Raw genomic sequence first — 12,556 nt, forward strand, 5'->3', positions numbered from 1 at the left:
TTATAGTCATCTTTATCTAAAAAAAAAAAAGCATGTGCCTTTAGCTTGAACCCTTATGTTTATAATTAGAGAACTACGAAGCCTTCCCAAAGTTCTATTACAAATATAAATGGAATATTTTAGAAATATCTCAATTTAATCACTTAAAAAGGAAAGCACAGTGATTTTCAAATTCAAGCTAATTAAATATCTATATCTGAAAAATGATTCAGAGTTTCTAACTAGACATTAAACCAGGAGCCAGAAGGCTCAAAGTCCAGTCTTGCAATTTCCAAGACAACACCTAGAAAATGTCTGCAATAAATCCTACCAGTGTTAACTGGAAGGACAAAATGAGATTATGTATGCGGAAGTGATTAAAAATAATAAAGCACCATAGAAATGTAAGGTTTAATTGCTACTGTTATTACTGTCTGGGTCAGCCACAAGGTTCTGAAATTTCAATATACTTATACTGTGTAAGATGTTGCATTTGAATAGAGATGAATTTGAGAGAGAGAGTAATATAAGTGCTACCACTCAAAACACATTGAGATTCACATTAAGTTGCCCTAATTACCAGCACAAAGGCTGTTTGAAAGTCCATATAGTTTCTTAAGTGAAAATGGAAAGTTAAATGGGACTTGTAATAGCATATAAAGCTCAATTCTATATTAAAACATTGCCTGAAGGAGGAAAGCCTCGGGGCACACAGTTCTTTTCTGATAAGAAAAAAAAAAAAAATAATAAGCACTTGAGATCCAGAGAGAAACAAAATTAAGGAGCGATCTCCCCTTGGTTTATAATACATACAATTATACACAGAACATTTCTAGTCTAAAAATAATGCATTGCATAAATGCATTTATATTTCCAAAGGGTTACCGGCATTTAAGGGCTAGTTCCACATGACAAAATTTCTGAAAAAGTTATCTTCTGACAAAATGGCCTTAACATTCATTCCCCTCAATTTGGCTGAACTTTGGAAAGGTTTCTTCGTAACTGTAGGCCCCTGATCTTCCTTTTCTTAGAGCATTTGCTTTAGAAAACTTGCAATTGTAAATTCTTTCTCTGCACCTTTGAGATGTAAATCTTCTACAACCCAGGGCTGTTTATCTCCAGGACCTGGGAGCCCTCCACGAAATGTAATCATGGAGAAAGATAGCACTCCTGTCCCCTAGTCTCTTTGCGAAGGTAGGAGCCTAACTTTAATAAGTGCTAATTAGTAAACAGACCAATGTCCCCTCTAATGTCCCTCAGCATTTTCCATTAGATCACAGCAGTACTTAAAATCCCTCCCACCTTTTGTTTTGGAGGTGTTGGGTTCAATTTTTCCCTTATATCGCAATAGCCTTGACTTCTGTGGCAACAGTCCTGATTAAAGTCTTCCTTGTCTGTTTAAATTATCTGGTGCAATTTTTCAATGACACTCTCTTCTAAAGTTAGAATTTTGCACTTGATCAAAAGCCCACTGGAGCCACAGGGGGGCAATATCATTACTTGACTAAATGGTTATTTAACGTAACTTCCAATATAAGAAGAATTGTTACCCAATGGCTGCAATATGGCAACAAAGTCTATTTTATTAAGAATACTGTAACTTAAAATTGAGATACAAATATCATTCATACCCCAGCATGTCTAAACATCTTCACCTATCATGCATAGCAGGGCTGGATCCCACCCATGCAAATATGTTGCCTGTCTCTTTCCAGCATCTTCATCAGACCATCTCTTCACTGTATCACTAATGAGATCTTCCTTCCTATCTCTACCTCTCACGTAGCCACCGTGTCCTGGAAGTCACTTTACTCTCCTCCAGCTTATGTTTTACTTGCACCAGACAGCCTTCCTTGCTTATTCCAACCCTTATTGTCTTTCCTCTCTTACTTTTAGGACTCTTGGGCTCTGCACCACAAAATATGGCAATTAAAAATCTGCCACATTGACTGTCCATTCCTAGAATCTGGGACCACATTTGTGCCACCTCTGTATATGCAACAATGCATATGAACAATGAATGTATGGTAAGCTGATAACATTGGGACCCAACAATATCCATGATAATTATAATAGCATGGGATCTAACATGTACTGAACACCTTACTTCATATCTTTCTTAACCTTTCAACAAACCTATGACGTAGGTACTTTTCTATTTTACCCAATTTTCAGATTAAATACTTTACTCCTAATCACACTGTAAAAGTTGGTAAAACTAGAATGTAAATCTAGGCAATCTGATTCCATAGCCCTTATTCATAGCTAGAACTCTATACTTAAGATTTTGTAATATTTTAAACACTGGATATCATCAAACTTATATCTGATTTTGTCTTAGACGTACATTATGCCTTTATAAAAAAATCACACATGACTCCACTCTTTTAAAAAAGTTTTATTGAGATATAATAAGATATAACTTACAATTTAACCATTTAAAATGTACAAGTGATTTTTAATATACTCACAGATATGTACAACCATCACTTCAATTTTAGAACATTTTTATCACCTCAAAGAGAAACCCTGTACCTCTTCACTATCCCTCCCTTATCACTCCATCCAGCCCAGCTCCAAACAATGATTAATCTTTCCATCTCTATTAATTTGCTTATTCTGGACATTACATATAAGTAGATTCACATAATATGTCATCTTTTGTGACTAGCTTCTTTCACTTAGCATAATGATTTCAAGGTTCATTTATGCCATAGCATGTATTGGTAATTCATATTTCATTCCTGTTTATTGCTGAATAGTATTCTCCTGTATGAATATACTACATTTTAAAATCATTTGTACATAGCTATCCTGTTGTCCCAGCTTTGTTTGTTGAAAAGACCATTCTTTCCTCATTGAATTGTCTTGGTACCGTTCTCAAATCAGTTAAACTTAGACTTCATGGGTTTATTTCTGGAATCTCCACTCTATTTCATGGCACTATATATCTATCTTTACACCAGCACCATGCTTTCTTGGTTACTGTTGCTTTGTAGCAAGTTTCAAAAATGGGAAGTAAGAATATTTCCACTTTGTTCTCTCTTTTCAAGTCTGCTTTGGCTCTTCTAGATCCACATGAATTTCTGAGGCATCCATTTATGCAAAACAGGCCTTTCAGATTTTGAATGAGATTGCACTGAATCTGTTGATTGCTTTGAGAAATGTTGTGCTCTTAACAGTTGAATTTTCCAATCCATGAAAATGGCATATCTTTCCACTTATTTAAGTCTAATTTCTTTCAAGAATTTTTTTCAGAATATAGTTTTTATAGTATAAAGTTTGCACTTTGTTAAATTTATTTCTAAGTATTATATTCCTTTTAATACTACTGTAAATGGAATTTTCTTAATTTCATTTTCAGATTGTTAACTGAAGTGTATAGAAAAAGACCTTATTTTTATATATTGATATTTTATCCTTCAATCTTGCTAAGCTCATTTGTTAGTTTTAATAGATTTTTAGTGAATTCTTTGGGATTTTATATATATATATATAAATGATTATGTCATCTGCAAATAGAAATAGTTTTACTTCCTTCTTTTCAATCTGGATATTTTTTATTTCTTTTTCTTGACTAATTGCTATGCCTACAACTTCCAGTACAATGTTGAATAGAAGTGGCAAAAGCAGACATCCTTGCCCTATTTCTCATTTTAGGGGGAATGCATTAAGCTATGTTAGGTATGGGTTTTTCATATTTTCCCTTCATAAGATTAGAAAGTCAACTTCTATTTATAGTTTGTTAAGTGTTTTTATCCTGAAAATGTGTTGGACTTTGCAAAATGCTTTTTTTCTGCACCAATTGACAGGATGTGATTTTTACATTTTCTTCTATTGATACGGTAAGTTATTTGATTTTTGAATATTAAGCCAACCTTGCATTCCTGAGATAAATTTTACTTCCTCAGGGTGTATAATTTTCTTTTTAAGTTGCTGGATTCAACTTGGTAGTGTTTTATTGAGGATTGTTATATCCATATCCATAAAAGATATTGATCTTTAGTTATTCTTTTCTTTGTCTAGTTTTGGTATCAAGGTAATACTAACTTCATATGTTGAGTTGGGAAGTTTTCTCTCCTCTTGTATTTTTTGGAGGAGTTTGTGAAGAATTTATATCTGTTCTTCTTTGGTAGAATTCACCAGTGTAGTTTATCTGGACCTGGACCCAGGTAAACTTTGTGGATAGTTTTTTTATTATGAATTCAATCTCTTATTATAGGTCTATTCAGATTGTACCTTTTTAAGTCAGTTTCAAGAGTTTGCGTCTTATTATTCAATAGATTTTTGCTCTTCTAGTTGTTATGCTAATATTCATCAGTGAACAAAAGCTAGTATTTTAACCCATTTAGACTTTAGGTTTTATTTCTATATTTCATATTTTACTGAATAAAATACATGAATAAAATTAATTAACTTGAAGTCAAAGTGTTGGAGAATATACTTAACATGAAACCAAAGGTGAGTTAAATTAGATTTCGATCTGCTCATCTCTGTTCTTAACTAGTATTAACAAGCCAAGATGTAGTTAGTAAAATGATTTTCTGGATATGAGTTTCCTCATTTGTATAAGAGGATGGGTTGGAGTAAGTGATCGCTAAGGTTCTTCCTTACCTAAAAATTCTATTACTTTGTAAAATGTGACTCAAAGTGCAAGAAATGTGAGGTAAAGAGAAAATAATGTGAGAGCCATAAGCACAATAAGTAATTTGGGGAAAAAACTGATAAATATAACTGATGGCAAAGTCTGGTAAAAATTAAAACAATGAGATTCATGTTCTTATGATACATAATAACTCAATTCAAATGATCTGTTTCATACAATGGTACTTCAAAATAAAATTTTAAAAAGTTCACTATCTTTTCTTTCTTGAAATGTTTGACAAACAAATTATGAATATCTATACATGGGATATTATATGATAATCCCCTTTAATTAAATATAAATGTGTTAAAATGAGTAATTCTTAAAAATAGTCAAGTAAAAATGAAGTGAGTTGCATAAAGTACATGATTTGAATTGCGTTTATGTATATTAATACACACAAAAGTACTATAAAATGAAGATAATTCAACACACTTCAGCATTATAATTATGTATGAAGACAAAGGGAGGGTCAAAGAAATGGGGCCAAAGTACACAATGGGCTTAACTAGATCTCAGATTTTCTTTCTAAAAATATCTGAAACAAAAATTATAGTAGTTCAATATTTAATAAATTTGAATGGGAGTATTAGGCCTTTTTTTATATTTCTTCTAGTCATTTGTATACCTAACTATTTCATTATAGTAAAAAGAAAGGAAACATGACCTGAATTTTATATGACACACTTCAGAAGTATGTAAATATAGGAATAAAATATCTAACCTCATGAAGATAAATCTTTATATTTCAATTCATTGCTGATATTTTGTACTAGTGATAGTCATAATACTCACCATTTGATGCTGTAAAATCAATAGCCACTGTGAAATTGATTTGCGTTCTAGAAGTAAATAAGAATCATTAATAATTAATCTCATAGAAAAGAGTTTGATTTCCACTTGTGTTATCAAATTTTTTAACATCATTAAATTTCCTAAATGTTATTATTAGCAGGGATATTCAGTAAACACTGGATAGCATCAGGACAGGCAGTTTTAGAAGGTAAAAACTGGGCAAGATATCTTTACAATCATACAACTGTAAAATAAGAAACAAAGTCTCAGGAATAAAAATAGCTCCTATTTGGGAACACAATAACTAAGTGAGGGGCTCATAATAAAGAAGTCAGTCAAACTGCAAATAATGATTTGCCAGTCTCCAATGTCAGCATTTATTATCAATTTGCTTTTAAAACCATTCTGTAGTCATTGTTGAATCATTATACCCTTAGAAGTGTGGCAGAGCTAAAATCATCTCTAATCATATCATTCCTTAAACTAATTCTTTTCACAACACTGAATACACAAGATTTTCTTCTGCTTTCTTCAGAAATGCAGTATTTCAGATACTAATCTATCCCTCAGTACTCACAGCATTCCTGTGTGTGTGAATTTATAGACATAGATAAATATTTATATAGCTGATGTTGGTTATATATAATATAAATTTTCAGCACATGGTAGTTACCCCAAATTATTTTACTGGGTTAGTTCTTTTATCTTCTTTTTTATTTTCTGATAGAAACCAAAGAGGTGGTATTTGCATAAAAAATTCACTCCTTTGGATACATCTCCGACTCCTATATGTAATTCTACCTCTTTCTTACAAAAGAAGGCAAAAAAACAAAAATAAGCAACAATGATATGATTACTGGGATAACCTGCAATCACATCTAATTTAAAAAAAATTTAAAAAGTAAGTCATTTGAAAACATGAGTACTATAAATCACCTTATTTTTAGAAACATTACTTTTGGCACATTGCACAACTTATTTCACACTTCAAAGTTTGGAACTGCTGTTTAAATGGTGTTGTTGTTGATGATGATGACGATGATGATGGGTACTACAGCATAGGGTCCCTTATAGTTTTCTTAGCATAAATTATAGTAATATTTCCTTCTTTTTCTAAAAATTCAGTTTTAAAATCCCTAAATACTACTCAGGTATTGAAACAAATTCACACATTTTTTTTTTCCTAAGGAATGAACAACCGTTTGTGCTTTACATTTAATAAAAACTAATATAGATTCTCTTTATAGCTATAAGGTAATTTTTTTCCTCACAGTAGAAATTAGGTTTATAGGCTAAGAATATAGGCTAATTTGGAGCATACCACTAACCAGTATGAACCAAAAGGAGTTAAAAACTTTTAGAAAAAGACTATAATGAGACATTTGGGAGAACATTTTGAGATAGTAAGTCCCTTTGAGGAATTGAAAAGAACAGTCACCATCAGCACACTGCTTCGTCATTCTACCGCTAGGGAAAGAAGTGACTGTAATACAGGGTGGTAAGATGTATCAGAAAGGGTACAGCTTTTGAGTCTGAAAAAACAGGGTTTGAATTACAGCAACTCAGTTGCTGACATTAGCCAAGTTTCAAAATTCTCAGAGGTCAGGTGCCTGGCACACAACAATAACAAGAACTAACAGAAAAACTAAATGAAATATTATATCTTTATATATTTATATATGTGTATATATGTAACACATTATATATATATATATTATGTATAAGCATATAAAACGTGCTTTTACATAGCTTTTATCAACTAACTTCATAATTTTTTAAAGATACTATTATTCTCCTTTTATAGACAATGAACACTATGCTCACAAAACTTAATGTGTAATAAATGCCAGTACTGAAATTTGAATTCACATCAAACCTCAAAGACCATATTCATAAACTCCATACTACTCTATTTCTACAACTAAATATTTGTAAACTGCTTGACTGTAATAACATAATAAAAGATAGTAATTATTATGTCACAAACATAAAAATGATACTATGCAAATATCCTTAATGATAAGAATGCCAGGGCACATTCTTCTGCTTGGCCAAATTAGCCCTTGTATCAAGTATGTTGTTAAATATATAAATCACAAAATTATCAGTACAAATGCCTTTTTATGTTACTTTTTCCAAATGACACCTCTTTAGAAATGAAAACTCTGAGCTGCAAGAACGTATGTTTTAGCACATTATAAAGGTCAATTTAGGAATTGAGTCTTCGGTTTGATCTCCCTTAGGTTGTAGGAATAGATACCTTGTCTTGATTCAGCTGTCTCTTGCAACAGGGTCTGCAAAATGCTTTGCCAATATTGGAACCTCACTGTATTTATTGGGTGAATGAATGCATTCAATTTATGATTGCTTCTAATATGTTCTCCAGGACAGCCCAAGATGGGTAGCATAACCACCAACTTCTTAGAAGCATTAGTTGCAGGTAAAAAATTTCAATAATCAGAGATACAATGGTCCTTTCAGAGCCAAAGTTCTGCCTAGCAAAACTATAAGGAAAAGGCATGGCTACCAACTAAAGAACTATACTGTACATAAGAATAAAAAAGAGGAGGGGCGCCTGGGTGGCTCAGTCGTTAAGCGTCTGCCTTTGGCTCAGGTCATGATCCCAGGGTCCTGGGATCGAGCCCCGCATCAGGCTCCCTGCTACGTGGGAGGCCTGCTTCTCCCTCTCCCACTCCCCCTGCTTGTGTTCCCTCTCTCGCTGTCGCTCTCTCTGCGTCAAATAAATAAAATCTTTAAAAAAAAAAAGAATAAAAAAGAGGAGATATATATTATTAAACTGCCTTACTGAAGCCTCTAGCTAACAAAATGTCTAGGTAGCTAAATAAGCTAAATTACAAAACCAAGCAGATTAGGTACCAAAAAATAATGAAGTGTTAAAAAGAAAAGAAAATTTTAAAAAAGGAAGAAAAGAAGGAAGGAGAAAAGAAAGGGGGAGCCTCTTAACCACACCATTCGGGTTTTTCCATTTAAAAAATTACAATTCAACATTTACAGAGCATCTTCTGATTGCCAGGCACTGTGTTAAGAAAATAGGAGCACACCAAAACTATCCTTGAACCTCTAGAGCTTACAGTTCCAGCTTTCTACTATTAAAAGCAATGACAAAAAACAGTACAGCGGTTTATCATTGAATTCACAATCAATAGTGTAACTTAAAACTCAACTGTGCACTTACTGTGGGTAACAGCTTATTCATTCCCATGATTCCCAAGTTTCCATTCATATTATAATGTATACTTGCTATACCAACTGTCACATTCTATGTTATTTTGAAAATATTAACAAATATGTTTTGTTTGTTTTTTTTTTTAGAGAGAGAGTGCACCTGTGCACAAGCAGGGGCAGGAGTGGGGTGGGGCAGAGAATCTTAAGCAGGCTCCACGCCCAGTGCAGAGCCCCACATAGGGCTGATCTCACAACCCTGAGATCAGGACCTGAGCCGAAATCAAGAGTCAGTGGTTAACCAACTGAGCCATCTAGGCGCCCCACTAATAAAAGTTTTTAAAGAAAGTTGCTAGCAATACTATAACTTTAGGCTATTAAGACAGATTTCTTGTAGACTTTGATAAATGATTTGTGTCATAGAGGTAAACCAAACAAAACATCTTCTTCGGTAATCCTATTACCCTTTTTCATTCTTCAATATTGCATGAAGGCTAATGTTAGAAGAAAAAAATCAATCGCTCATCAAAGTAAAAAATCTGAATTCACACAAGATGACTCCTGGCAGAATATTCATAAAATGATCACATATAAATCCTTGAAACATTCTGCTTAGGAAGTGTTAGTTTAGTTGTCATTTTGCATTTTAGAAGCAGACAAGAAGGAGCAGGATTTCAAGAAACCTAGATAGTAGTATTATACTTTAGAGTATAAAAAAGGGATGCCTGCCAAATTTCATGAGTTAATAGTAACATCTCATAAGACTTCCTGATGCATATGTCCTAGTACTGCTAAAATATATACTTGGAAATGTCCTTATTTTACTCTGCCACCTTTCCAAAAGCTGTAAATGACAAATCAGATGTCAAGATGGAAGATTTAACTAGCACAGCAAAGATCCATAGAAAACAAGTTTATATGTGTATGTCAAAGAATACTACACATTCGCCTGTGTATCTGCACGCGCGCACACACGTGCCCGCACACACACGTGCCCGCACACACACACACACAGTAATGCCATCTTAGACAACTTTTCTGTGGTTGTCATTACGTATTTATTATTGAGAACTAACAACTGTGATGGGGGTGTGCAGAAGGACTGTTTTACTTTCTTCCCAATTTCAAATTCCGTTCAGCTGCACAAATTGAACATTATCAGTATGAAAGATGAACTGTCAGCCATCCTTCTTTAATCTTGACAAACTCAGGTTCAGATCCACTAGCTGTTGGAATTTAGAACCTCTAAATGAAACTGAGATGCCCACTTAGCTCTAAGATTCCTCTTATTCTTGCCACACTGGCACCAAGACTACGCTTCTTCCTCGAAATACTGACATGCATTCTTGTTCTCACTTTGGTTCTGGAATCTACCCTGAATCCCTGGTTCACTTGCCTCAGGGACCATTATCCAGCCCAATCCTTCCTACCCCTAGCTCACCATGGGCTAAATCTTACACCCTTTCCTTTCTTACCTTTTCTCTTTTTCTTAAAGGTAGTTCACCTACCTAAATGACAATAAACACAACTGCCTGATCCAAATTTCATTGCATCTTCAAAATTCCTGCTTCCCATGCTCATAAACTACTCACAGGTTTAACTGCCCTCAGCAAGTAAGATCTAGAATGACGGCAAGCTTTGAGATACACAAATGCAAATTCAAATATAAACACTTTCACCTACTTGCAACATGATCTTGGGAAAGCTATTGAACCTCCCTGCAGCTCCTTTATAGTAAGTTTAGGATAATAAAACCTTCCTTGGATTGTTGTTTTGAGGACAAGCACCTGTCCTTTAAGTAGGCACTCAATGAGCAGTTGTTATGCTTGTTATCACCATTACTGATGCTAGCTTTTGGGGATCTGAGTTAGCATACTTCTTTGAAAACTGGAGTGCATTCGCTTATCAAATTTCTGGACCTACCAGAATTTCAGGTTATTTCTGAGAACCTGACCCTCCCATGTCAGATTTCCTTCCCTTCACACCAGCTGCTAAAGGTCTCAACCTGCCCAACCCAAAACTGCAGCACAAATAATCTAGCCTTGTCAGGAGGTGTTATCTGGGTACTTCCTCAAATTCCCTTGGAATGAAGTAATTGTAAGCTTTGATCCCTGCCTTGTTTTCTTTTCTATCCTTCCAAACAGTCTGGATTTCTGATGGCTCAGTAAAATGTCAGAAGTCAGAGTAAAAAATAATGAGACCAACGATGTGGTTCTTCAACTATTTACACTAATATTCTTGGTCCTTACTAAATCTAGTTTTCATCAATTACCAAACCTTTGTGCTTTCTCTGGACTTTGAAGACTGATTTCAGTATCCTTTTTTTTTTTTTTTTTAACACAGTAAGAGGGTTCCAAAGTTCAACTTCACAAGGCCTTGTAGTTCAAGAGCTTCTTATCAAGAAAGGTATGCAAGGTGGCCAACTTTTTTCAAATCACTGGTTTAGAAAATATCTACAAGCGACATAATCAAAATAAACAAAACATCACCCAAATAAAAAATGCAAGCACTATCCAACAGTCCCACTTAAAGTGAGGTAGATGCTGATGAGGTAATCATCCTTAGTAGAAAGATTCTGGAACTTCTGAATCACAGATTGGAGTTGGAAACCTCGGCAAAATTTCCAAGTCTCTAAGCCCTAGTTTTCTCAAATGATAAACAGGTAATTGTTACATTGACGAAGTCCTCTAATTAATAAAAATAAAACCCTGAGGTACCTGCTCATTAACAAATATTCTACATGCTGGAGGACAAATTTCCTGAGCAATCCATGTCATCCTTTCCTGGCTCAAATTAATCCTTTCCTCTGTTGGGTCAGAAAAGACAGTTCTCTCTTAACATGAACACATACTTCTCTTTCATTAATTCTTCCCATAGTGTTGGTCAGTGGCGTATCAAGGATGGGGTAATAAACTCCCAACCAGTGTAGGCAGTAAGAAGTGCGTTGTCTCTAGATGACTTAAAACCAATACTGCAATCTTCTAATACTCAGTCTACATTTTATTATAACCATAAACCAGCAATTCTAAGCGATATAAGTGATAAAACGCTCCTGCTCTACCACAACCTGCCCACCAGGTCTAAGCGCCCACCAGAACTATTTTAGAGATAGTGTGGCTGGAAATGCACACTCTGATCATAAAACATAACTAAGAAACTGCCTGATACAAAACAGATTGTCAGTATTTGGGCTAAATTAGTGCTAGTTCTGATGACGAAGCCTACATGCAGTTTTCTTGGACTCTGAAATAAATGGCTCTGAAAAAAATCATCTGAAAAATAACATCAGCTGTCAATGAAACCACACTTAAAAAGATGCCACTGGACATGTCTAGCTTTTTCAAGCATGCATTTAAACATGCATAAAAATTAGTATCATGCATTAACCAAAACAAAGTTTATGAGTCTTAATATTTGTAAGTTTCCTTTCTAAATCTTAGTTTAGATGAGTTTAGTTCATATATGATAATACTCTATGTGAATGTATTTATAGAAGGCAGAATGGCTTTGTTTTTTATTAGATTTAGCCCCATTCAGCACTGCAGGGTTTAGCTCTCCACTGATTTGATGAATGCTGAACACTTGGGTGCCACAACAAGAAACACCATAAAAAATCTTAGACATGTATATTCAGTTTTCAAATAAGAAACTGGGTTAGAAAAAAAACAAACCCCTTACAGTATTGCATGTCCTGGCAAGATGTGCTTCCTGGGGCAACCTATACAATACAAAGCTGCCAATTTTATAAAAGTAAGGGAAACATTTTACAACATCATCACACTTGCTTCAAGTATTTTTAAGGGAAAGAAATCTTTATGGAGCTTGTTAGTATTACAGGACTTACTGATATTCAACTTACCCTTAAAATAAGCAATATCAAGAAGCCCACTTTAGCCTTTAAAATTAGCTTAGGATAGGTAGGTACCTCTTCCCCCCCACCCCAAGATTTCTTAC

General features: G+C 34.2%; 1 protein-coding gene across 3 annotated transcripts in view; it reads right to left on the bottom strand.

Moving 5' to 3' along the window:
* Nucleotides 1–12,556, bottom strand: part of CPNE8 (copine 8) — a 224,155-nt gene that overhangs the window by 36,797 nt on the left and 174,802 nt on the right. For all 3 annotated transcript variants that reach the window (XM_036082452.2, XM_078075878.1, XM_036082455.2), the window contains one exon: nt 5,420–5,466. In XM_036082452.2, the coding sequence (XP_035938345.1) occupies nt 5,420–5,466 (47 nt within the window). The remainder of the gene's footprint in view (nt 1–5,419; nt 5,467–12,556) is intronic.

Source organism: Halichoerus grypus, chromosome 6 (assembly GCF_964656455.1).
Source record: "Halichoerus grypus chromosome 6, mHalGry1.hap1.1, whole genome shotgun sequence".
In the NCBI taxonomy this organism is placed as follows: domain Eukaryota; kingdom Metazoa; phylum Chordata; class Mammalia; order Carnivora; family Phocidae; genus Halichoerus; species Halichoerus grypus.